General features: G+C 42.0%; 1 protein-coding gene across 1 annotated transcript in view; it reads left to right on the plus strand.

Annotated features, from left to right (window-relative positions):
- Positions 1-710: 710 nt before the first annotated feature.
- Positions 711-27637, plus strand: part of MYO3B (myosin IIIB) — a 493981-nt gene continuing 467054 nt past the window's right edge. Inside the window, 5 exon segments of the mRNA XM_053596463.1 lie at positions 711-929; positions 2148-2282; positions 12061-12165; positions 12411-12510; positions 15642-15718. Of these exon segments, the coding sequence (XP_053452438.1) occupies positions 711-929; positions 2148-2282; positions 12061-12165; positions 12411-12510; positions 15642-15718 (636 nt within the window).

Raw genomic sequence — 27637 nt, forward strand, 5'->3', positions numbered from 1 at the left:
GGGTGACTTTGCCTGCCAAGCTTACTGTTGATACTTAAACTCCACTGAGCTATGTACTTATTAAATAGAGTGCTAACTAAGGCAAGGTGAGTTTGTACCTCTTGGTTAATCCTGCGACATGATTCCCTTACTTGGCTGTTGCTGTATAGATGGGATCTGAGCTTGGCTAATCTTTGTAGCCCAAGACCTGTGCGGTAATAAGTGCTGTGGTATTGATTGATGCTTGGTCCATGCACCCAAGTCTCCTTATTAGCAGCCCAGACTTTGTACACAAAGGTTGGGGATTAGTTTCCAGTGGCCATCAGGGAGCTCTGGTCAAGGTTACCATAACCTGGGGACAGAGGTTTTAGATTTATGGTTTTGGGCCACCTTCCTGGCAGCAGCCACAGCAGCTGTGACTCAGCAGTCCATTGAGATGACTGTCCAGTCATGACCAGAACATCCTGTTTGGCCATTTTACTACCTATTGCAGTGTGTATATAATCTCCACTTTTAGAATCATATTTTAGAATGTTCCAGAGTCATGTTACTTCTCTATTCTATCATCTATTACCATTTGTTGAGGAGGCTTTCAGTTATTTTTGCAAAAAAGAAAAAACCAAAGTCTATTTAAACTAGAGGAAGAAAATAAAAAGGAAAAGTAACACAAGGATGCTGGTTAAGAAATAAAAATATTTTTGTTTGGAAAGCCCTCTGCCTCTAATCTTGTGATGTATTTTGTATACCAAACTTTTTTCCCCACCAGGAAACATCTATATGGATTATTTCACTACAATCCTATGATGCTTAGACTTGAATCACTTCCAGATCCAACGGACACCTGGGAAATTATAGAGACCATTGGTAAAGGTACCTATGGTAAAGTCTACAAGGTAACTAACAAGAGAGATGGGAGCCTGGCTGCCGTGAAAATCCTGGATCCAGTCAGTGTGAGTAACAGTAGTAAATTGTATCCACAATCTAGTATTTCATGAACATTGAGTTTTCAATTTTTTTTTTTTTTTTGGAGACAGAATCTCACTATGTTGCCCTGGGTAGAGTGCCGTGATGTAACAGCTCACAGCAACCTCAAACTGTTCGGCTTAAGAGATTCTCTTGCCTCAGCCTCCCAAGTAGCTGGGACTACAGGCACCCGCCACAACACCTGGCTATTATTTTTGTTACAGCTGTCATTGTTGTTTAGCTGGCCCAGGCAGGGTTCAAACCCACCACCCTCAGTGTATGTGACTGGCGCCGTAACCACTGTGCTACGGGCGCCAAGCCTTCTTTTCTTGATATTAGGGATAATTTTCTTGAAATCTGGCGTGAAGTCTCAAAATGGGTCATGATTTGTCATCTTCTCTGAATGGACTCCACTTGGAGTTAAAACTTACCTCTTGTTGCTTGTTCATTTTGCTTTTGTTTTGGTTTTGGGACCTCTGAGCTCTTCAAAAGTTATTCTCTTGCAAAGAGTGACATGATTCACTACCTGGTCTGCCTGTACGTTACCAAGTGACTCAGACTTGTGATATTCGATTATCTTTTTTTTTTTTTTATGACAGAGTCTTGGCTCTGTCATCCAGGCTTGGGTGCGGTGGCATCATCACAGTTCACTGCAACCTCAAACTCCTGGGCTCAAGTGATCCTCCTGACTCAGCCTCCCAAGTAGCTAGAGCTCTAGGCACCACAACCCCATGGGCCTGGCTATATTTTTAATTTGTTGGTAGAGGTGGGAACTCACTCTTGCCTAGGCTGGTATCAAACTCCCAGCCTCAAGTGATCCTCCCACAGGATTACAGGGATGAGCCACCGCTCTGAGCTAATATTTGATTATCTTCAGCTGACATTTCCCTGCACTGATGTAATAATCTGTATGTTGTTTTCTCTCCTGTGGTGGGATCTATATGAGCTACTTCTCCTTAACTGCTTTGAAAATTCAGATATTTTTCAATATATTTTATCATATAACAACAACAAAAGCAACACGAACAATTTAGAAGGTTTAAATTGCGATCTGAATGTTTATTGTTAGGTATTTTGAATATACGGTAATGATGGCATTAGAAATCCATAGTAAATATGATTACGTGATTACTTGAATGTGTTATCATGTCTGTATTCTTTACACATTAAACTTAGCCCAGCATGCATTTTTCTGCTCTGTTTAGGATATGGATGAAGAAATTGAGGCAGAATACAACATTTTGCAATTCCTTCCTAATCATCCCAACGTTGTCAAGTTTTTCGGGATGTTTTACAAAGCGGATCACTGTGTGGGGGGACAGCTCTGGCTGGTCCTGGAGGTAAGAGGCTCCCACGGAGGAACCTGTGATCTGAATAGAGTGCCAAGGCAAGCAGAAGTTTTATCGTCCCAGTTGTGACCTTTTTTTGGAGGGTAGAACTCATGCGAATAAACAGCAGGTCCCTCCTTCGTGTCGCAGGTACCTCACCAGATGCGGAATTCTCCTCTGCAGTTCTTACAGGGTAGGCCAGATGCTGACAAGATTCTTATTTCTCTGCTTCAAAAGTTTAATAATCTTTTCTTCTAGTACAGAGTAAATGCAGGGATATAATTGGAAACATTTATTTTCTTCCCTAAACTGGGAACAGTTCACAGTAAACATGTTCCAATTGGTTGCCACTCATTTTCAAAAACTGTGAACCCCAGGTTTTCTTGTCCATTTGCCCATTCATGTTCATTAGTCCTCATCTTAGACGAAGTTTCCTGAAGCTGACTCTGAAGGGTTGGAAGTTTTATTAGAGAATTCTTGACAGAGATAGAAGCAGAAGAAAGTGAGGCAGGCAGGAGGAGGCCAGGGGCACATTGAACAGTGACATGGGAGCAGCAGAGGCTTCAACTGATCCTCTGGGGAACTGGAGTGCAGGGAGGCTTTTTCAGAGTTGTTCTGAATTGTATCTCCACATCAGCCAATCATTGTCTGTGTTCCAGCCCCGGAGGAAGCATGGCTTGGAGAGAGGCAGTTTCCTCCCTCCAGGGAGGAGGGCGATTTCTAATGAGGTATGCCCCTGGGAGCTAGGAGCAGGGAGCAGTCAATATTCCAAGCAGCGTCCACATCACAGAATCCACTGTAGTCCTGCGCTCTTTCTTCCTTGTTAATGGGAATAAATGTGTGCATCTGGGAACAAAAGGCTCAATTCTCCACAAATAGAATTCAGTGACAAGGACAATAATGACAACGTGTGAACTGGGATATTAGGACAGACCTACGGCCACATTCTCACTAGGCTCGACCTCATTTGTTCTTGACTCTGCCCCTCTGAAGCAGCCCTGGCCTCTGTGCCTGAGGCCACATAGGTGATGCCGGAGCGTGTAGACACAGGCGGAAGCCTTGAGGGAGAAGCACCGGGAGGACGGGCCAGACCTCACTTCGCCATCTGGTGCCTCTAGTCCAAATGTTCCTGGCTCTGAGAGGGCCCCGGCATGGGACAGAATGTACTGGCTGCCACAGCAACCATGTATGGGAATTCATTTGTTATATTTAAAGGGGATTATCTGTAGGGAAACTGGTTTGAATATTTCTGTCGCATCAGTTGCCTTCCTCAGAATATAAAGATGTGAGGGGTTTGGGTTTTCAGGAATTATCATTGTCCCTTTCGCTGTCTGGCTAAGTCATTCCCCACATTTCTCACATTATCCTCTTTTGGGTTTTATTAACTCCCCGCCTTTCCCCCAGCCCCAAGAATATTAGGATTTTATCCTGTCAGTGAGGCTCTTTAAGCAACCTTCCTATGTTTGGAAATGGTATTGTTGCTGGCGTCTTGATTATATTTATCCTCAGCCCTGCAAGGAGCTGTCTCTTAGAGACAGAAGTACAGGGACTAGGAAATCTTGGGACTAGGAAATCTGCTCCTTTTCCCCTTCTGACTCAAAAAGACTACATTCTGACATAGAGAACTAGATCTTTCAGGAGTTTTCCAGGACCTAACAAAGAGCCTTCCCTCTGTGTGATCAGGCAGGCAGGCTGGTGGGCTGCTCAGACCTGAGGCCACCTGGCGAGTGAATGCTCTTCCTGGTGAGGAGGGACCGTCATGCACAGCACCCTGGTAATGGCACAGCAGCTAGGAAGGGTGCTTATGGCTTGAAAGATGAGAGGGAGCCCAGCCCTATGAACTGAGCCTGGCTCAGATGCTCGCCTGCCAACTGTCTCCTGCCTTTTCAGAATGACCATGCACAGATAATGAAGGTGACCTGAAATGCTGAATTATTCACTCCCCAGCAACACAATATGCTGCGTTTATGACGTTTGCTGGTTGTTTTGGCACAGGCCGAAGTTGATGGTATGGGATGCTGGATATCTTCAGTCTTTTCTGTCCCAGGATGTACCATGGGAACCAGTCTGCTGGATGGTTACGTACATTCAGTGCCTCCAATAACCTTATAGAAACAAAGGGATTCCTGGACTCCGGATACTAGAAGAAGCCTCTCGGTAGACAATTGCCAGTTGTACCTGCTTTCTCTTTTTTATATCCAAGTGCCCACAGTCTTTTCTCTATAACCCACATGCTGCGCTTTAAAACCTTACTGGTAGACTTATCACCTTCACAGGACAGCTTCCTTTAAAGGTTCTCTGAGCAGTTTAATTATATGTTTCAGTCACCCAGCATTCAGTTGAGGCCCAGAGAGGGGAGCAACAGAACCCATTATAGGGCGGAATTGGAGGGAAAACCACGCTTCTGCACTTTTCTATCCCCATGCGCTGCTGCTACCTGCGAGGCCATGTGTTGCATCATGGAAACACATATGTGTTTGGGATTGCACCACTTCCTGGGATTGCATCACTTCCTGACCACACTGGCACACAGAGTGGGATGGTAATGACAGTCCATGCAGCCCCCCGTTTTGCCCCTTCTGTAGCTTTTAGAGGCATGCTTTAGGAGTCTCACACGAGAAAATTATGACCCATTTAATAACATTCTCCTCCTTCTGTATATTGAGGTTAAATTTATGTTGCTTTTACTCTTTCCTTGCCTAACTTGATGAAAGGGCCAGTGAGAAGCTATTCCACAGAGCAATTCCAGAGGATAGAAACACATTATTAATATTCCCCTTAAATCATTACAACTCTGAAAACAAAAGCAAATAAAAATGTCATTTCTGAAATTCATTACTGTTAGTAGAAAGCAAACAAAAGCTTTCCTTCATGATAGGCACCGACTGTATTAGAAAGATATGGAGAAAAAACACTCAGATGTGATAATGTTTTGGAAAATTTGTGAATACATTTTATTTTAAGTGAATATTACATTTTTAAAAAGCTAAAAGGTCTATTATCTCTCACCTATGAGAAATAAGCACAATAGGAAATTAGACTTTTAAGAAAAAAATACTCAGAAAAGATACCTACTAAGTGCTAAGACATGGGCTATTTTTTTCTTTCTCCTTTTAGTGTACCACCTTTAGCAGGTGGGAACTATTAATTTCAGCATGAATAAAGTATTTTACTTAAAAGAAATGGTTTAAAGTACTAGTAAATGAGGCTGTAAACAACCCCTCCCCCCAACAAAACCCCCAAATCTTTGTTTTTAAGCCAGGTAAAAGAATTAGTTTTTTAAAAATATTTTTTCCTCCCATAGAGAAAGAAAGATAGAGTACTCCGTCCACTTTCTGCTTTTATTCAAGGTCCTAGACAGTACAGTCTAGGCCTAACTATCTTTGGGAGCGTTATGTATCAAACTTAGTCATTGCCATAAGAGAATCACTTATGATGAGTTAAAGTGATTAAAGTGGCATGAATTAAATTAAAGTGGCATGAATTAAATTTACCATGTTAACAAATCATGGTCTTAGCCAGACTCTGATGGTCTGGAACATAGGACTGGTAGGTTCTGATTGACCAATGTTGGGTAGAAAGCATGGGAGCATTGAACACTGTCGTGGACAGTGCATTCCATCAAGTTCTAGAAGGAGGGCTACTGGAACGCTGGGAGTCAAGATGAAGGCAGAGAATACTGGGACTGGAGAAGAAGGGGAGAACTTTGAAATGCAACAGACTTACATCCTGCATGCACGTGTTGTACGTCTTTAAGAAAAGAGAGGGAGTCAAGTTCAGGAACGGAAGTGATTCTGCCCACACCGGCAGCTCTAGTCCGTAAGCACATTCTCTGAAGAGAGACTGAGATGGGAGGTGGGAGTCTCATGGTGTGGTGTGAGCATCTTTGTACTCCTACTGAAGATCTAGAATTTCAAGTGACAAAGCTTTCATTCATCTAGTTGCAAGCCAGTGACTTCACCTCGTCCTTACGCTGGTTAGCCCAAAATAAGGCAGTGTCTTATTTTAAGGTGTGCTCCCAAAGACGTGCTAGGTCTTATTTTCAGGGGACGTCTTATCTTTCCTGTAAGTAGGTCTTATTTTCGGAGGATGTCTTATTTTTGGGAAAACAGGGTAGTAAAATAAACATGATCCTTCCCAACACAGAGAGGTGGGCAGTGTTCAACATGATGGCTCCTTAGGAATACAGAGTAATTTTGACTATCCTTGAATTTTGCTTTATGTTCTCTATAGAAACTAACACCCCTGAAAGACAAAGTCTATTGATCAAAATGGCACAGAAAAGAAATTCCTCTTAATTTTGCAATCTGACTAGGTCAAATCAATATGCTGGTATAGAATCTACTTGAAAGTTGGAGCCTAGGCTAGAATAAAGGTCTGGTGATTGTGTTGCATGGATCATTCTTTAGTAATGTAGAGGAAAGTGGATGGCTTATTGAGCAAGGAACATTGTATTGCTTAAACTTATGACTGTCTTAGCAAATGACATACTGTGATTGAATCAATATTCAATAACGTTAGAAAATAGATGAGAAATGTAAATGATTTTGCTATTTTCTTGGTTTGGAGCAAAATGCTCATTAAATTCTAGAGGCGTCAAACTGCCACATTTCCTGAATGCTCAGGGTGTAGGCAGGAACTGCAGGGATGGAGACACACCTCTGTGTTTGAATCTGATGGTTGGCAGAGTAGGTGGGAATGAAGGATTGATGTGCCAACCCTCGGGGGTGGGGTAGGAGGCTTGGCTGCCTTCTTACAGCTGGAAGGGGATTATTTTATCTGATACATTTAACTGTAATTCCTTGTTATGCTTTTAAAATGTTCAGCCCATTTCACCAAACATTTACTCTGGTTAGACAACTGCCAGTTGTACCTGCTTTCTCTTTTTTATATCCAAGTGCCCACAGTCTTTTCTTTGTAACCCACACACTTCCCTTTAAAACCTTACTGGTGGGCTTATCAACTTCACAGGACAGCTTCCTTTAAAGGTTCTCTGAGCAGTTTAATTATACGTTTCTATGAATCGTGGGAAGTCAGACAGCTCTTAAACTCTGACATTTAGTGAACAAAAGATACCAACTGAGTAAGATCCCTTTGTTGTTTTTAAATCCATAGTTGAGTTTGATCCTGCTGACTAATAGCAGCTTTTAATCCCTTCATAGGTTCCAGAGTTAGAAAGAAAGTTTATAAGTTGGCTAGCTGTATAAAATATCACTGAAGAGGCCAAGTGCAAAAATTGGCCACACTTAAAGTAGGGCAGGAGTGAGACCAAAATGAGGTATCAGGGGAAAATTCCAGGGTTGCATTCTCTTAGATCATCACCCAGCCTTTAATTTAAATTTTCTGTTGGTGGAATTTTAATAGCAGACTTACAATTCAAGAAAGCACGCGCCTCCCTGAAGTGTGAGCCAGGCTGGGGAGTGGACCTGACGAAGGTGCCGTCCTGCCTGGATTCCTATTACTGCTTTTGTTTTAGAAGAGCAAAGAACTTTATCGGTATTTTCATAACTATTTCTCACAGTTTCCCAAGACTGTCTCTTCTTTACCTTCTACATGCAGGTGCTTAGAACTTCCTATCAATTTTATCACATAAAAGGCTCCCGCATTTGTCCCCTCTTTTCATCCTCCCAGCTCTTGACTTTGCCTCCCTCCTAACTCTGCCCCCTTGACATCTCCTCATCGGTATCCCGGTGGTTGTCTTCCGTCCATCCTCCAATCCGCTGCCCATGTCGTTTTTCTAGAATGCAAATCTGAACATCAAGACCTTCTGCCTCAAATCTGTTGAAGCTTATTGCTTATTTCCCTTAACTAATTTTATCTTTCTGTAATAATATATCTAATAAAGGCTTCTACTTCTTATTCAGGACATACCTGTCATTCCCTGTCCCCCATCTTCCTTCCCCATCTCCCTGCACTGGGATCCTGGGGATCCTTTGTCTCAAAAGCAGCACAGTGTTTAGAACTCATGCACACTTGCGCACACACACACACACACCTCCCTCACTCTTTCATGATTCCTTTCTTTACACACAGTGACTCCATGTTTTCTCCCAAGATGCCCTTCCCCATCTTCCCCATCTTGTCCACCTGCCCCAAACCCATTTGTCCTTCATACTCAGGGCAAGTGTTATATCCTCTAGGAAGATTTCCCAGACGATCTGTTCCCTTTCCGCCTTCCCTCCGCAGAGCTCACCCTCCCTTCTCCAGTGCCACTGAACTTCCACGTTCCATACTCACGTCCACGCCTGGGTCTCTGAGCCTAAGGATTGTGTCATAGTTGTTATTGAGTAGCAGGTGATAAACCTGAGAGTGACAAACTGTAGAGAACAGAGAGATGACTTTCTTCTTCCTAAGTGAACTCAACTTTGTTCTTGAAGCCCCCCCCCGCCCCCGCCCCTGGCTAACTGAAGCACATGACTGATTCTAACCCATTTTGTTAAACTTAAGTCCAATTGAGTGGCTTCTTTGGGAAGGGGCAAATTTCAGTGTTTATGTCCCATTTTCCCAGCTTAGTTCAAAGCGAAGTCATTCAGGTAAGTACTGCGGTTTTTTTGTTTTTTTTTTTTTTGCAGTTTTTGGCTGGGGTTGGGTTTGAACCCACCACCTCTGGCATATGGGGCCAGCACCCTACTCCTATGAGCCACAAGCGCCGCCCAGGTTAATACTGTTTTTTAAGGGCTTCTTCTCTCCCTCCTTCCTCTCCCTTCTTCCTGGGCAGTGCATGGCTCTGGCTGTAAGCAGATCCTTACATAAGGCCGTGGCAGTGAGGACAGGGGACTCTGAACCATCTGGTGATCACCACCACCTCGTGATAATAAACTGCACCGCCTGTCTTTGGTATCTTTGAGGCTTTTGGCTTCTGACACTCATTCCTATCATGAGGTTTTCACTGTCTTTGTCCAACTTATAAACTCTAACCTTACCCCGGTCCCCAAATGGAACCTAAAGTTCTGAATCTCTACAGTATTTAACAGGCTGTAGGGGACAGTTATTATAATCTCAGGTGTGGTCTGCCTCGCCATGCCAGGCTGCCATTTCACTTGATACGGACACCCCTTGTTGTCATGAGGTTTTAAATTTCTGAATGGAGAGAGAGGGTCATAAGAAACTGAGCTTCTATTATTACTACCCCCTTGCACAAACACCCCCTGCCAAAAGGCACATCCCCACTCTAACCTCGTCCTCTCCATCTCTCCAGGCTCTATGCGCACAGCCCCACAGGCCTCTCTTTCTCTTGTGGGGAGAGAACTTGCTTTATGTCAAGTCCTAGATTCTTCCCTGATCATCAGTCCTGCGGCCAATTCTCTAATTTTTTATTCTTGATACATAAAATCTAGTTTAGGAAGTTCTGAGAATGTTACTTTATGTCTCTCAGAAGCCTAGCTTTTAAGTATTATACAAATTATGGCACCAAAAATGCATTCACTACTCAAGAGGGTATTATTAGATTGAACTGTTTGTCTTTTCAGGTCATGTAAAACATAGTTAGAATCAGAATATGGAATCTTTTGGAAGATGTTACGCCAGCCCTCAAGGTTAGGACCATCACAGCCTGGGGTGTGGAGTTGCAAGTTAAACCTGAAGTTGGCAGACAGTGGATTTTAAAGTCATTTAATGTAGTCCCAAACTCATGGAATCATAGTCTTTAATGCATTTTGTGCTTTTAAGATCCCTCCTAAGTCATTTCTGAGAGACAGTAATTTTATGCTAATTTTAAAGATTTCCTAATTTTATGTTAAACTTTTAGTCATACACTGTCACTTATGAATAATTTAAATGGTAAAAACATGGGCAGATTCATGCCTAGACTATCTTGATGGTTACGTGTGCAGGATGTCTGTGAAGTATAAAGCAGGGAGTGATATACGTATGGAATAAAAACGTCTGCTTACCTTTTATTAAAATGTTGCAGTGACCACAATTAGAGTTAACTACATCCTAATGTGTTATTATTATTATTTTTTTTGGTCGGGGCTGGGTTTGAACTCGCCACCTCTGGCATATGGGACCGGCGCCCTACTCCTTTAGCTACAGGTGCCACCCATCCTAATGTGTTATTAACTCAATAAAAAGTTGTCTTCTTTTCAGAAAGCTATTAATCTGTGCTCCCTTAGGCGTCCTTGCTTAAAAAAGCCCAGCTGACTTAAGCAGCCATCACCCACCGACCACCTGTGTCCTCTTGTTACCTCTTTCTCAAATTGCAAAGTGTGGAGAGGAAACCTAGGTCTTTAAAGGATTTTATCATTATAAGGTTAAGGATGTCTGTTAGAATCTGATGGAAGTTGTGAATTTTCTCCTTGGAAAAATGCAAGCTGCATATAAAACATGCTGCCTCCGTTTTCAGGGTACTTACACGGCCTGCTCAGAACAGTTAAGAACGCTTGATGTAAGATGGTTTCTAACAAACCCAAACTTGCACATTGATTTCTTCAGCTAGTAAAAATTACCTTTGAAAACACTTACATTGCTGAGAAAGTACAGTGTACTTGCTGTATATTTTCAAACTTCAGTAATGTACAATATATAACAAAGATCAAACATACAAAATATAACTTTGCAGTATTTGTAATTCTGGGAAAAAAAAGAGAGAAGAACATAAAGTTGGTGAGAGCCTAGAGTTGACTATGAAAGGTGAAATGTAGGCATAATGCAACTCCACTCCATAAACTTTACTTGCAGCAACAATTCTAACAAGAGCTGCTGGTTGGGCTTCCCACGACAGCAGTATTAGCACAGGAAGCAGGAAGGCTTGAAATCACTGGGTCAAGGGCATGTATCTTGCTTCTTCTAGTCCTTTCTTATCCTCAAAATGTACATTTGAAAAACATAAATAATGTTTATATAAAGTGAAAGCTATCCAGTAAGTCATTGCAATTACTTATGTGGTTTTCTTATTGAAGACAGAGTCTCCCTCTATGCACTGGGTAGAGTGCTGCAATGTCATAGCTCAAAGCAACATCAAACTCCTGGGCTCAAGCCTCCCAACCAGGTAGCTGTGACCACAGGCATTTAACATCATGCATAGCTAGTTTTCCTGTTTTTAGTAGAGACAGGGTCTCACTCTTGTGCAGGCTGGTCTTGAATTCCTGAGCTTAATCCACCGGCCTTCGCCTCTCAAAGTGTTAGGAATACATATGTGAGGCCTCACACATGGCTTTTATTTCTTTCAAATTTCTTTTCTTCTTTTTTGTTGAGGCAGAGTCTCACTCTCTCACACTGCCTAGAGTGCAGTAGTACCATCATAGCTCACTGCAATCTTAAACTCCTGAGCTCAAGTGGACCTCCTGCCTCAGATCCAGGTAGCTGGGACTGAAGGCCTGTGCTACTGCTCCCTGCTAATTTTTCTATTCTTAGTAGAGATGAGCTCGCACTCTTGCTCAGGCTTGTCTCAACTCCTGAGCTCAAGCAGTCTTCATGCTTCCTCCCAGAATGCTAAGATTTCAGGCATGAGCCACTGTGCCTGGCCCAAATTTCTAAATAATAATCTGTGCTATTATATTTCACTTAGCAATTGAAAAGTCAGCTTTTCGGATATGCACTTTCACTCACAAATCATCACTTTGAATAAAGAGTACACACACACACACACACACACACACACACACACAGGAATAAGATTTGACTGGGTAATAGGAGTTTGAAGTCTAATTATTCCAAGCTAGAGTTTTGTGATCTGCAAATTTACTTTACTGTATTGAGTCAGTAATCAGTGGGCTTTTTTTCTTAAATTTTGTTTTTCTTTTCTTTTTGTATGTGGTCTCCTCTCTGTGTCTGGCACCTCTTCTCGAAGCTGTGTAATGGGGGCTCAGTCACGGAGCTTGTCAAAGGTCTACTCAGGTGCGGTCAGCAGTTGGATGAAGCAATGATCTCATACATCTTGTATGGGGCCCTCTTGGTAAGAATGTCCATCAAGCTGGAGATGACAGCAGAGGGGGCAGTTTGTGCACTGCCTGGATCTTCATTGCATGTTAATAATGGGGAAACTGCCTTATGATAAGCAAGGATTATTAACAGCAGGAAAGTGTAGCCAAATGTGGACTTTCATAAGACGTTTTAATACCAGAGTAATTGCTTTAAAATCAGCATGTAAATTTCCCTTTTCTCTTTCCCCTGGTTTGGCCTTGGCGGGACACCATGCAGGGCCTTCAGCATTTGCACAACAACCGAATCATCCACCGTGATGTGAAAGGGAATAACATTCTTCTGACAACAGAAGGAGGAGTTAAGCTCGTTGACTTTGGTAATGACTGCTTGTCGTTTGTTTTCCTGATGTGTGTAGTTTAGCCAAAGGGGACAATTTATTGCAGTCTCAGAAGACTGGTGCCCCTCTGCTGCACCATAGGCGGAGGGACTTTTCCAGTCAAAGGCAGCCTGTAGCGTGGGGGTTTTACCAGATGGATCACCCTGGGAGATGCCGTTTGTTCATCTATTTTCAGCTTTAGAAGCAATTTTATTAAAGATAGAAAATAAAAGTGTTTCACAAGAAGAACTTGGGTAGAAAAACTTTTTGGTTTTCTGGTAAAAATTTCACATATGAGTGCAATTGTCTGTAATTTACATTTTGTCATTTCTTCTTTTGCATATGAAAAGAGAAAGCAGTTTGGTTTTTAAAATGACTTTCACTAGCCTTAGGCATCCTTATTCCCAGAGAACAGAAGGTAAAAATAGTCCTGTGGGCCTGGGAGCTAACATCCCTTTAAATTGTGATTATTGCTGCTACACATGTGAGGCTGGTTGAACTGGAAACATATCTGGAAATGGATGTGTAAAAGGAAATGTGGGTCAATATAACCTGAGGCAGAGAACTAGTAACTATCTCTTTGCAACACTTACAGCAGATATCCACAAAGTGACAGACCATGTGGATATCCTTTTCAGGGTGATTAAGTGGTTTAATCATCTAAATGACTTCAACTCTAGCTCATTGTTACAAAAATGAGAAAACAGAGAAATATTTTTTAATATATTATCAATATCATCATAGTAAAAAATAAGGTTGATGATTTTGAATATTCATCGTTTTATTCGTATGATAGATTGAGTATAAGAATGTATCAGTGAATAATTTCCTCAGAAAAAATAAAAATAAATGAAGTTGTTTTGGGCATTTTGGTCGGTTTACTAAAGAGCAAGCAAAGAAAAATAGCAGAGGGAGCACTTTGTTCAAATTGATCTCCCTCCAATAATATGCGGTGTGTTGAACATTAGAATGTGTTTTCCACATGGTCCTGGAGGCGGTAAATATGTTGTGAGGGATACAGATTAGTAGGATGAGTATGAGATGGGAGTTGATTCTAATTTAGCTACTCATCAGCTTTGAGATTTGGCATGAGAGTAAATGTTGCTAATCTTTGCAGTAGGAGGTTCTGAATTTTCAGTCACTGTGGAAGAAATTTCTAGAAACTAAAAACAGTAAGATATAGTTGTTTTTAGCAAAATTGTAGTGGACAACTTGGTAAAATGGGAAATTGGCCATGGTTCAATGGAGTTTAAAGAGCCCTCTTTGGCCTTCTAATACAGGAGCATAGCTGACAACCTAACTACCACTCAAAAACAATCCCTGAGTCCTTGGCAGATTTATGCCTGATAGTCTCTAAAGTGTGTCCTTTGCTAATGAACACGCAGCAGTCAGGTTTCTAAGTTCTCATCATCAGTGACATTGTGGCAACCTCAGTCATTCTCTTAAATGGAAACATTAGTCTTCTGCTTGGTATGAAAGGATTCCTTACAATTGTGAAGTGTAAAAATGTAAAATTCCTTACATTTTTACATTTCCTATTTTATTTGGTTTTTAAGAAGAACCCTTTGTGTTGTAACTGTTTTTATTACCAAACCGAACTAGGGTCCTGTCATCCAGTGCAGTAAAGCCAAACCCTGACCCCGAGATTTGCAGCAAGAGAAAGAGACATTTATTGCAGGCACCAACCATGGAGAACCAGCAGCTAACACTCAACACTGGAACTCCCTGATGGCTTACAAACAAGGATTGTTTAAGGCAGGAGTACATTCCAGGAAAGCAGAAGTTGCATGCGAAGTCATAAACCAATCCACAGAAGTTATTCATTAGTTTGGTGCATGGGTATAACTTTCTCCAGGCTCCTTGAAAAGAAATTTAGAACAAAGAAAATGATGGTCAGATTTCAGTCTTCAGGTCCTCCTTATCTGAGGACTAGGTGAGAGCAGGTCACATTTTCTATCTGGTGCAGGTTTTTGAACAACAGCTGAAGATCATCTACAATGTTATCTTTTAGCTTCTATAGGGAACCAAAATCCCTGGCAACTCTGGCTTGGTGAGAGACTGCTATTGCTGTCTTCTGGTTTACTAGGTCAATCATTTACTTTTCAAGGCTAGCGAGATGCTTGGAGTTTCCCTTGAAGAGACTCAAGATTTTTCCTTTATCTCCATGATTGGGGGGACCTGGCAGGCCCTTAAGAACAGTTCCTGCTCTGTCTCATTATCATTATCCCCAGTTTAAGATGAAAAACCTGAGGCTCAAAAGTGAGGCAGTCACATAATAAAAGCCCTAATTGAGATGGAAAACACTGACTCTTAATCCAGTATACCTTTCCTTCAACTTAATTCCCACTGGGTATAATGAAGAGAGGTGGTTAAAGGACATTGGAATTATATTAAAATTCAGTTCCTCAGCTTTGAGTCCTAGATAATAGTATTAGTCAATTTCTTATTCCATTTGACAGACATAGCTTTCCTGCCAGGTTCCAGGGCTTTTAGGTAAGATAAAGCATTGAAATCTTTCTATGTCTACACTGATGTTCTGTTGTAGATTATACTCGCTGATCTTCTTTCTCCATAAAACAAAGCACCTTATTCAGAACAAAATCTCCTGAAATAATTTGGAAATAAAACAGGAAGATATTTCGGGATGATGCTGGTTGTTGATATTTTTCTTTTATTCTAAGTTTACAGTGATATGGACAGGAATATTCATTAGGAAAAATACATGATAATGATTTAGATAGAATGATAAATGCTCCAGCACACAGGCTGGTAAACTATAGCTCATGGGCCGAATATGACCCATCTTCTATTTTCACAGGGCCCATGAGCTAGGAATGGTTTTTATATTTGTAATAAAATGGAAAAAAACCTCAATAATATTTTGTATCATATGAAAATTATATGAAATTCAAATTTCAGCATCCCTAAATAAAGTTTCAATGGAATACATCCATACTCATTTATGTTTACTGTGACTGCTTTTGTACTATGACAGCAGAGTTGTGCAGTTGTGACAAAGACCAAATGGACTGAAATATTTACTATTTGGTCCTTTAAAGAAAAAGTGTGCTAGCCATTGATCCAGCATCATCCTTTGCTCACTTCTGAATTCTGACACACTTTTCTGGTAGGTGTTTCAGCTCAACTCACGAGTACACGTCTACGGAGAAACACATCAGTTGGTACCCCGTTCTGGATGGCCCCTGAGGTAAGCAGAGAACATCTAGTCCTTTGTACTTGTTGAGTGCCTTGGTACGATGCCTTTTTGTGGGTAAGTCATATGCTGTCCAAAATTTTCAGGGAAGAGAAAATCTTTTATCTTCATTGAACTATGTGAGTTCATTTGTGAATGCTCCTGATGAGACTTAATCTTAGAAAAGTAAGATCACGAAATTAGAAAAATGTGTTCCCTCCAGAAGATGCAACCCTCTCCATCTCCAAGAGTCATGACTTGAGAAGTTCATCCAGCCTTTGTATAAATTAGAAAAAGTCAACTTCTCTGGATAGGTGAAGAGAAGAATTTGGTGAAGAAGCAACTTTCATTGCCAACTGTCCTGCGGAACTATACACAGCGGCCCTGGTTTTCGTTTCCATGTACATAGTAACTTCTCTTGTGTATTTTGTTGGCTCTCTATAGTAAAACATGCGATTTGGTCCTAATTTAGTTCTAGCATCCTAACAGAACTCTCTGGAAAATGATGTTGAAATTTGAGGAAGCTTTTGGCTAAATAAGACCTGCCCTCAAATACCAGTGCAGTTTTGCTGGTCAGGAGAGCATTGAATTACATAGCCTGCTGACCTTTGCTTGAGAGAAGCCGACGGGGATTAAGCAAATGGGCTCTTTTTATAAGAGGACTCAGGCGGCCACCTCCTTACATGTCTGCCCCTGTCTTGTCTGTCAGCCTGGAGGTCATTCCTCTGCGTGACTGCCAGAGGGGTGTCCCAGCAGAGTGAGTGATTCGCACCAATCTCTGCTTAAACGTCTTCAGTGACGCCCTATCACGTATGGCGCCCCCTTTCTTCCTTGGGTTAGAACTATTTTAAAGAAAAAGAAAAATGCTGCTGATTCTAGTGTGTACTTAAACCTTAAATGTGTTTCTTCAGTAGGTTTTAAAAATCACGGAACTAGATATAAACTCCTTGTCATTTACGTTAGTAGAATTATAAAGCAAATGGAAAAACATGTATTACGAAAAAACGACAAAGCTGGGAACATTCAAGTAATCCTGCACACTGCTGCTCTGTGGAGCTCAGTTGCCTTTTACAGTGTGATTATGTATCAGAGCAGGGTAGCACGGGTCATGTTGAGTCTGGCTCACCCATTACCATATTCCATGTGGCATTTCCTTTGGCCTCTGACTGTCAAACGTCTCTGTTGGCTGGGTGCTAACTTAATAGCAAACACAATATGGACATGGAAATTGAGTGCCAAATCATCATCTAGATAATCTGGAATATGTTTTTTACTCTCCCCCAATTATGATTATTATTATTGTTAATATAATTAGAATTGAAACAAAATCAGAGACAAATTTTTCATAAAGACTTTACTCCCCTTTAAGAAACACTGCAGGATAAAGTCAAAACTCCTTTGGATTACAGATAAAGCCCTTTATATTCCAGCCCTGAATCTATCTATCCAGCCTCATTTTATTTTTTTATTATTTTTTTTTTATTAAATCATAGCTGTGTACATTGATATAATCATGGGGCATCATTCACTAGCTTCACAGACCGTTTACCAAGTTTCACATATACCCTTGTAAGATGCACCGCTTATCCAGCCTCATTTTAGATAACTCTCTCCCAACTTACTTGTTTTTAATGCTCCAGTGGTAGTGAACAACAGATTACTCTCCAAAGCCCTATAGATATACCATTCCCTTAAACCCCTGGTGTGCTGCTCTAGCATCTAGAATGACCCTCAGAGCTCTGGAAAATTCCTTCTTTATCTTCAAGCCTGAAATGCTAGCTCTCCTAGGAAATCTTCCCTCATCCCTTGCTGACACAGACGCTCCTATCCCGAGTTTCCCTGCAGCTTCAGGGCTGACCTCTAGTAGAGCGTTAACACCACTCTGCCTTGCAGTCGGTGGCAGACAAGTCTCCCAGCTGGATTCTAAGCTTGGAAGGGACTTGGGAGGCCCAGCCGTCAATAGAGTGCTTGATACAGAATAGGTGCTCAAAAAATATCTGCTGGATGAATGAATTAATTGATTTTTAAAACAAGCCAAAAGGATATGATAATTCGGGGGGCAGCTTGGGGAGGGCCTTACAACTACTGGTATTAGCAAATTTGTACTGATTTTGATTTGTTTTGAAAGGAAAATATAACTGAGGTCACTTAACTCATTTGGGGTGTCCTACTGGTATTTTCAGAGTCACAAAATGTAATCAAGAGAAGCTTGCCCTTGGCTTTGTACATTTATTATGAGGTGTTTCAGACTTTGCAGCTTTAGTTGTATTAAGTAAAGGGTGCAGAGTGCTTCTTTAGGGGGCAAGTCTGTGGTCTGTGGTCAGCATCTGCTGCCCAGACTCCCTGGAACTGGCTCCTCTCTCAGCGGGGTGAAGGTAGCGCTGCATCCTGCCTGTTGCAATGGGTGGTTGAGGAATAGGCAGTTTAAGGTGTGGAGACCTTGACAGCACTTTAAGGAGCAAGTGTCTGGTGGCTCAGAGCAGAATTCTCACAGGATGTTTGCTCTGGTCCCTTGTGCTCCCAGACCCAGGCTGCAGTCCTTGGGTCATAGGCCTGCACTATTCTCATGTTTTCATTTTCCAAATGGAGTATTGCTTTTTCTAACAAAGCCTATTTTGCTCCATAATCCCCCACAGAAATGTTCACATGAACAACCTGGCAATTGTTTCAACACTCTCTACTGACGTTTATACTGTCCACTTTGAGCAATGCTTTGGGTCAAGGACGTCCTTGAAAGTATAATCAATAATGGTTCAAATTATCATTGTCTTTGAGTGATGGCCTGCATTGAATATTAATCTTAATATGCTTTCTCTTCTGCTTATGTGAATAAGTAGTATTTAGATTAAATATGGCAACACTGCAGGCCACCAGTACCACTGGAATAAAATCATTGCTGATGACTTGTGCTTTTATTTTTAAAATGCAATGAAAAGATCCTTGATTTTATTTTACTTTTGAGAAATTGAACCACATTATTCTTTTCCCACTTCTATTTCCATTTTTATTTCACAAGCTTGAGTAACTGTCACATTTAATTCAAATAGGCTATACTGTGAGCCAGGTAGCTGATGTAATGTGACCATGCTGTAGTCAAATGATGATGCTCACAGATCAACTGATTGTCACATGGTCAACACTCTCCACTCATTTCTCTTACTGCCTCCTTTGTCCACCACTAAAGTTGAAAAACAGGGTAGAACAGTATCAAGTCAGCAGTGTAGGGGAAGAATTCTATGGGGTACCCTTAGTGTATTAGTATTTAGAAACCATGATACTGGGTAGACAAATTGTCTGGCATAGTGAAAGAGTTAATCTAAAATTCAGTATCAGTACAGTTTTTTTCTTTTTTAGGGATGGGGGATCCTCACTATGTTGCCAAGGCTGGTCTCGAACTCCTGGGCTCAAGTGATCTTCTTGCCTCAGCCTCTCGAGTAGCTGGGACTACAGGCACATGTCACCATGCCTGGCTTAGGATTGGTACAATTTTTAATAAACTAAAGACACTGTATGTCAGTAGAGGAAAGATTATTTTAAGATGGAAAGAAAAAGTTCAATGTAGAAACTATGTATCATGAGCAAAACAATAGAAAATTCAGTTTCTCATATAAGAGCAGAAGTAGTTGATTCCAGAGTTTATTGTGCCAGCAACTTAATAAAGTCATCAAAGTCCAGATTCTTAGATTTCTGTGGCTGTGAACAATGCCAGCTGCAGGACTTCATTGTCTGGACACTGACTCTGGGGTGGTCATGACAACATTGCCTGTACAGCATGCCAGCAGTCACACAGTACAAACAGAAGCTTCCCTTTATAATCGTGTGGCTGTCTTACAGCCAGCCGAGATGTGGAAGTGTGTTTTTTTCCTGTCCTGGGGTGGAAGACTTATTTAGCCCTTATTTATTTCCTAGTTCTGCTGTAATCAAGTGGCTCTCAACAGCGGAAGCAGGAGTGGTCTGCTGACAGTCCTGGGTGTGTCTGCCTCAGGGGTCGCGTGGTGTTTTCCCTGTGTGTCTGTCTTCACGTGGCCATCTTCTCACAAGGACCTTGGTCACACTGGATTAGGGGCCCACCCTTCTCCACTATGACCTCATTGTAACTGATTATATCTGCATGATCCTAACTCCAAATAAGTTAAATTCTGAGGTGCTGGGGGTTAGGACTTCAACATTTTTGGGGGGGGAGAGGACACAATTCAACCCATTACACTCTCCCAAATATTTAGCACCCTTCTTTTGTAGCAAATCATTGAAGTTCTCAAGATAATTAGCCAACTATTTGGAACCTGTAGGGCTATGTGTTAAAGATACTAGCTTACTTAGAGGGTACAGCTTTGTCTGTTTGAGCATGTGCGCGCGCGCGCACACACACACACACACACACACACACACACACACACACTCTCTCTCTCTCTCTCTCTCTCCCTCTTACAGTCCACCACCATCATCATCCATCTCCTAAAATATTTGGCCAGGTCATAGTCATTTCCCTCAACCTTCTGTTTCCCTGATTAAGCCTCTCTGGTCTCCTGGCCTGTGACTTTAGCCTGTATCTTAGGCACTTCTTTTAAAAAATAGTGTTCCTATTAGCCATGTTTAACATCTCTTTGCTCCATTACTATCTCTTGATGGCCAACTTCTTATAAAAAATTATGTGAATAATTGTATCCCACATTTGCTTAGAATTTGTACAAATATACCAGCTTGTGAAGATGCCAATCAGGCACGATCACACTGACGTCATAGGTAAGGAACTGAAGGCTCTGTCAGGCCAGGTGCCCGTGAACACAGGATGGGTAGGTCAATAATGGTAATGGGAAATCATATTGATATGCTGAACTACAGGATGTCCAGTGCAAGCTGTGCCTACTGCCAGTATTGCTCAGCCACTATTTGTACCACATATGTGCCAGGTAATATTCCATTGCAGAAAGGGTCACAAGCCTAATTTATGTTCATTAATGGTAATGGCAGGGAGTTAGAGGTGATACTTACTGCGCATTTCCCATCATTACATGTAGGGAAAAATTAGACCGAAGTTTGTAAGTGACTGAAATCCAAGAAAAGATACCAATGTTGTCGTTATTGTTTTTATAGAGGGCATCAGCAGACTGTCTTAAAATGATGCCATGAAGTTAGCTGGCATGCACTGGTGTGGCCATGCTGGTTATTAAAATACTGAATTATTTTTATTCTGGGTAGTTAATGGCTGCTGTCCAGAGCCCCCTGAGTATTCCCCAGCCACAAGAGGTGCCCTGTCCCTTTCCCTAAGTCACCCTGATGTCCTCATGATCCAGCAACTACAGGGAAAAAGAGGTGTCTGACAGGTAGGACCAGCTCCGGCCAATCTACCTTCCAGTGGCCAGTGCCACCTGTCAACTGATGGTCATGTATTTTGAACATTGTGCTTGCTGAGCAAGTGAGTGGTAGGAAGGAAACTTTCACTTACCGAGGACTGACTAATATATCAGGGATTGTACAAGAAGCTTTTGAAATATTATTTTATTTCATTCTCTCAACAACTCAGTAGTAGATGTCATTTCCCTTATTTTACCACCAAAGAAAGTGAGGCTTCAGGAGCTGTAGGAGGTTTCAGGCCCAAATTCACATACCTACTACATGTCAAAGCTGGCGGGCCATTCAGGAGCATAGAACACCAGTTCCATTTTATGGAAGAAAAAAACCAAGACAGGGAGAAGAAACACACATTCTTTCACTTTACGGTGTATTCATATGGGTACTTTGTGTGGAAAACTCATACCTCAAAGATCAGCGGAGAGAAGGTGAAATGATACTCTGAAATTGGAGTTTGAGACACATCATTTTAAAAGATGTATGTGAAAGGGTGACGCCTGTGGCTCAGTGAGTAGGGCACGGGCCGTATATATCGAGGGTAGTGGGTTCAAACCCAGCCCCAGCCAAACTGCAACAAAAAAATAGCCTGGTGTTGTGGCAGATGCCTGTAGTCCCAGCTACTTGGGAGGCTGAGGCAAGAGAATTGCCTAAGCCCAAGAGCTGGAGGTTGCTGTGAGCTGTGACAGCACAGCACTCTATTGGTTGAGGGCAACCAAGTGAGACTCTGTCTCTTAAAAAAAAAAAAAGGATGTAGTGAAAGCCCTATAATTGGCACTATACTTTGCAATTCCACCAATTCAAGCAGCGGCCCATGTATTCTGGATCCAGTATACTCACCATCTTCCTGAAGCAGCTAAAGGTCTGTTTCTGTATTGGAAAACAGACTTGTGGATAAAATAAACATTTGCTTCTCTTTAGAAAAATTTTTTCCCTTTTTACTTCCATCTGCTCATTGTTGAAAATACGAGCTAATCAGCTGAGGAGAGAAACAGATGTGCTGTGACGGCTCCAAAAATGGGTCTCTCTCTGCCTGGCAAAGGGTCGTTCACTGGGGACGGTTGCCATAACAACCAGCTTACACCAATGCAGAAATATCACAGGCTTTTTGCAGTCACCCTTGTCTTCATTAATTATGCCATTCCTAGCTAAACGATACAATAATGCTATTTCCTTTGGCACTGCCAGGCCTAGAGATGACAAATGAGATATTTTGTGTCAAAGGGCTGAGAAAACCATAAAACACCACAAAGCTGAAATATTATTATTGTCACTGTTACCATTTTGTTCCCTAAGCTCTAGCTAAAGGGGATGGTTCCCAAATAAATGTTAGCATTTACTGAGTACTTATTATGTGCCAGGCCCTAATTGCTTTATAATTCCCACAATAGTGCCAAAAAGTCAGTGCTTTATTAGTCCAATGTTTTAGATAAAGTAGGTAAGTCACAGAAAGTGATCATTCTTGTCCTTAGACAATTTATTAGGTGATGCCACCAGAATTTGAACCCAGGTATTTGGCTCCAAATTCCTCACTCTTAACCACCGTACCTGGTTTATAACAAACTGTTGGTGACCACCAGTGCACCAGATAAAATATGAATCTTGGGTTTTTAAAATTTTTTAAAATTACGTTACATAAGAATTATCCTTCTTAATATGTTAACGAAAATACAGTATCTCAACATGACATTAGAAGCCAATGTAATTCATGACCAAAGGGAAGGATCTGGAAAAATAAAGTTCTTTGGGATTGAATTTAGGAGTTTTGAATTTTAGTCCAAATTGTGCCTCTCGTTTTCTAAAAAGTGATTGTGGTTCGGTTTTAATATGGGTTCAGTTTGGGTAAAAAAGCACAAATTTGGGGTCAGAGCTGAGCAAATCATAGATACCAGTTTATCCACGTGGGCACCACCTCAGGCAAGGTACTGTATATTTCTGACTAGTAAAATGGGGAGGAGTTTGAAGAGGTAACTGCCTCAGCACTCAGAATGAAACAGTGTGCTGAAGGTGTTGGAGGCAGTAGACGGCATAGTAAGTGCTTTAAGAAATGGTGGCATAGACATGTATTGCACCCACTCCAACCTCGAGCTAGCCTGTCCTCATTTTTAAAAAGAAGAGATTGACTTAAGAGGTCTCGGCCTCCAACACCTTCTATTTTACAGTGGACTTTTGCGGTTTTTAGGGGCAAGGACCTCTTCCAGCCTTCATCTTCCGCAGCTCTGGTGTTCCATGAACAAGGAAGGTGGGCTGCCACCGCGCTCTCAGTAAGGATGAGCTGATGACGACTATGTGGTCTCCAGGGTCTGTTTTACGTGGATGTCTTTTAAAAGACCGGAGATTCTTGGGATCCCATCTGCCAGTCATGTCACTGTGAGGAATGCAGGACTTGGGCACTCAGGAGAGTCAAGTGAGAGTTTTATTTTATTTAGTTATTTATTTTCGTGAGACAAAGTCTCACTTTGTTGCCCTTGGTAGAGTGTTGTGGCATCACAGCTCGCAGCAACCTCTAGCTCTTGGGCTTAGGCGATTCTCTTGCCTCAGCCTCCCAAGTAGCTGGAACCACAGGTGCCCGCCACAACGCCTGGCTATTTTTTGTTGCAGTTTGGCTGGCGCTGGGTTTGAACCTGCCACCCTCGGTATATGGGGCCGGTGCCCTACTCACTGAGCCACAGGCGCTGCCCAAGTGAGAGGTTTAGAACTTTGGTTGTTGGAGGAAAGACCTGTGTGCTTTCCCCAGAAATATTTATCTCTGAGATTCTATAGCCGTGTTTTTCAACCTTTTTTATCTCACAGCACACTTGAACCTATAGTTAAAATTCCACAGCACACTTCAATTATGTTGATCCAAAAAAAGAGTAAAAAAAGAATATACTTACTGTGCTTGGAACTTCTTTCCTAAATAATTTAATTAATGACCTTTAAAAATGTTCACCAAGCACCTAAGATCCTCTCAGGGCTCCCCATGTGCCTCAGCACACAGGTGGAAGGTCACTGTTCTGCAGCCTTTTGCTGCTCCCCGGTTTTCTCCCCAGGGGTCGTGTGTTAGCCTGGATGGAACAGATTCTTCCCCTTCTCCTTCTGGAGACCCTGCCTACATTTGCATAATGGGTCTGCCTTCTGAAGCCCCCAGGCACAACCCAGGGCTCTGGGCTTTGGTGGGGGAAGGGTTTGGGTGCGGCACCAGCTTTTCATCCAGCTCCAGCCATGACGGCTCCCTCTCAGCTGGAGCTCTGTGGGGAGGTTGAGTCATGTGTCTCTGTCAGTGTGGAGGTGGGGGGCTGGCCCTGGAGGCGGTGGAAACACGTCATCACTCTCCTTCTGGTCTAAGTATAGGACCTCATTAGAGGGCTTCAAGTCCCAGATGTGTGGAAGCACATGAAGCCTGGAGCAGAGGCCTCACATCCCCTCAGTGCTAAGCAAGAAGTGTTGAAGGAACAGCCACCAGGAACATTTGGAACTTTTTAGGCTGTTCCCACCACTCTGGGGAGGAGGGAAGCTTTGAGGCACCTGCCATTTCCTTTCTTCATCCGCTAAAGAGGAAGAACTGATTCTGTTACCGCAGGGGCAGAAGTGTTTGCTGAAGGAATGTCAGAGTCGACCTTGACTCTGCCTGACCTTTGAGTCTCAAATTATTATGCTAGTGGCTGACTTCCTGTCAGAGTCTCCACTGCCCTGTCCAGGGCATGGAGGCTCAGCCCAAGCCAGACAAGAGGTGAGGAGTCAATATTAGGAATGGGACCCAGAAGGGGTGAAGCAAAAGGAGGGGGATACATTAGTATTTATTATGCTGTATTACATCCAAGGTAGGTTTACATTACCTTGTAGTTTTCGAAAGTTAAACAGAATCACAGAAACATATGACATTCCCGAGGCCATCCTGATTTGCATGGTGTCATCAGCCCAGATGAAGACAGAAACAAGAGACCCCTTGCAGAGAAGGAGGTCTGCCTAAGTAAGGGGTCTGCCCAAGTGGGAAATTTCAGATATTCTGTTTTATTTGCCTCCCTTCCTATTTTTCAGAGGCATTCTAGAGGAGAAAAACATTTTTTCCCGACTCGTTTCTTATGCTTCTGTTCTATTGCCTACTAGCTGTGTGACCTTGGGCAAGTCTCTTAACCTTTCTGAATCTGTCTCCTGGTCTGGGGTAATGGGACGTGGACTAACAAGCTGTAAAATGGACTGAACTGTAGAGCTCCTCGTAAGGCTGTGCTCTGTGGAAGTAGAGCGCTGACTGGCAAAGGAGGGGAGAGGGAGGGGACCTGGAAGTGAGATGTGGGGAGAAATCCACTCGCTTAATGCTTACATGTGCTTCCGTGCTCACGGCGTGACATTACTGTGGCTGTGGCTTACCCAATATGGACTCTGTTTGGCAGTGGCTCAGCACCCCCCATGTTGTAAGGATTCCCAGGAGATGCCTCATTCAGACTGGTTTGCTCTTGGTTTGGCCATGAACCAGCTCTGTGACTTCAGATAAGTCAACTACTCTCCCCTAGGGACCTTGGTTTTTTCTTTTATAAGGTAGGAGGGATGGATGAGTCACTCCCCTGGTCCTTATAGCATAGATTTCCATATAAGGCAGCTGCTAGAGGTGGGGAGGACAGTGGGACATTTGCCTTCAAGCAAATGTGCTCCTTCAGGAATCCCAGGATGACTAAGGACACATACAAAATTTGGGCGTGCTGGTTTACCTATCCTAGGGGAGTTCTGGGGATATTGGTCCTGAATCTGAGGAGGACATTTCCCACACATATAGCTGACATACACCAAGGTTTTCGTGTAATTCAAGTATAAAAATCAGTGTTGTGTGCTGGTCTGAAATCCAAAACTAGTGTACCTCTGGCTATGGAGGGAAACTGGGTGTTGTGCAAGAGTGTTCTGGGTGTTTTAAATTTGAACCTGGTTTTATTTCTTTAAAAGCTTAAGCTGAATATTATAATCCTGGAAAAAAGATACCTGTAGAATACACATTTTTTTTTTTTTTAGCCAGGCACCTGCCCTGATAACTAAATAATTTTCTATTTTTAGTGGAGACAGGGTCTCACTCTTGCAAGAAGCTGGTTTCCAACTCCTGAGCTCAACCTGTCCTCCTGCCTCTGCCTCCCAGAATGCTAGAATTGGCCAGAGCATCACATTTTAATTAGAGACTGTTCTGAAATTCCTAAGAACATTCTAATTTAAATCATTTCTGACAGTTTCTCAGTGTACAAACTGTAGATTCAATTCTAGCCTTAGTTTGAGTTTCATGAAAGACTCCTTCCCCGAATACATCAATTTCAGTTCATCTAGTTCATATCTCCTTTCCAGAAAAAAAAAAACCTCTTAAATCTCAAATACATCCTCCCTTGAAATTATATTTAAACCTGGAGAAGAGACTTCATTTGTTTATTCTGAGTCTCAGCTTGTAACACTTCGAAATGTTTGTTTGTGAAACTGTTGAAAAATATTTGCCAGTGGAATATTTATACTGTAACTGCAACTTCCAATTCCTGCAAAGTTCTATTTTAGAAATATTTACAATGAATAACATTTATCAATTATGCTGCATGAATTATGTCAGCAAAATTAAGAATCCTGTTTGTCTTTCCAGCTCTCAGCCCATCTTATTTGCCAGTCTATTGCCTGCATTTTTGGGCTCAAGGTTAGCCAAGGATTAATAGCTTTAGATATATTTGCCTTGCCTCTTATATAGCTGGATTTAGCTCTTGAGATAACAGCATTTTGCCTGTGTACTTGAGTGAAATTTTAATCTCGACCTTTGGTTAGGTAGTATAACTTTGGATGACATGAGCAATTCCAGTAAGGGCATAGAAGGCAAACTTAATTACATTTTAAATGACTTTAAAAAATATTAGTGGAAAAATAAAGTAGTCTGATAGTATCTATTATTTTCTAAGTTTGGTAAATTTTTCTTTTATGAACGCAAAACAGATTATAGTACAGCACGAGAGCTGTCCGTAAATTATCCAGCCAGCATTAATATAACAATAAAATACACCCACGGCTGGACGTAATCTGGAAAGCCCGTGATTATTTCTTTGAAAGCATTGGTTAAAAATCACATTATTGAAAGATATTTCAGCCCACCAGCTCTCTGATATACAATTTGATAAATGACTTAAATACCTCGTTGGAGAAATTTAGGTTTTCTGAATCCAGGAGGTCATATGCTGGACACACTGTTTTTATTGCCTTTATATACAGTGTAATTCATAGAGGTAACTCCTTTTTTTTTTCCCTTGAGACAGTTTCATTCTGTCACCCTGTGTAGAGTGCTATGGCATCATAGCTCACAGCAACCCCAAACTCCTCAGCTCAAGCGATCCTCATGTCTTAGCTTCCTTAGTAGCTAGGACTACAGGTGCCCGCCATGACACCTGGCTAATTTTTCTATTTTTAGTGTGGATGGGGTCTTGTCCATCACGGCCTCCCAGAGTGCTGGATTACAGGCGTGAGCCACCTCACCATACCCATACAGGGTCTCTTAACCTGTTCTCTCAGGTTCTTATATAGCTCAAGTGCTTCTGCAAGAGGCAGAGGTGAATCTCACTTGTAAGAGAGAGAGGCTCTTGGGAGCCTTACAATAAT

This window comes from Nycticebus coucang, chromosome 7 (genome assembly GCF_027406575.1).
Source record: "Nycticebus coucang isolate mNycCou1 chromosome 7, mNycCou1.pri, whole genome shotgun sequence".
NCBI lineage: Eukaryota > Metazoa > Chordata > Mammalia > Primates > Lorisidae > Nycticebus > Nycticebus coucang.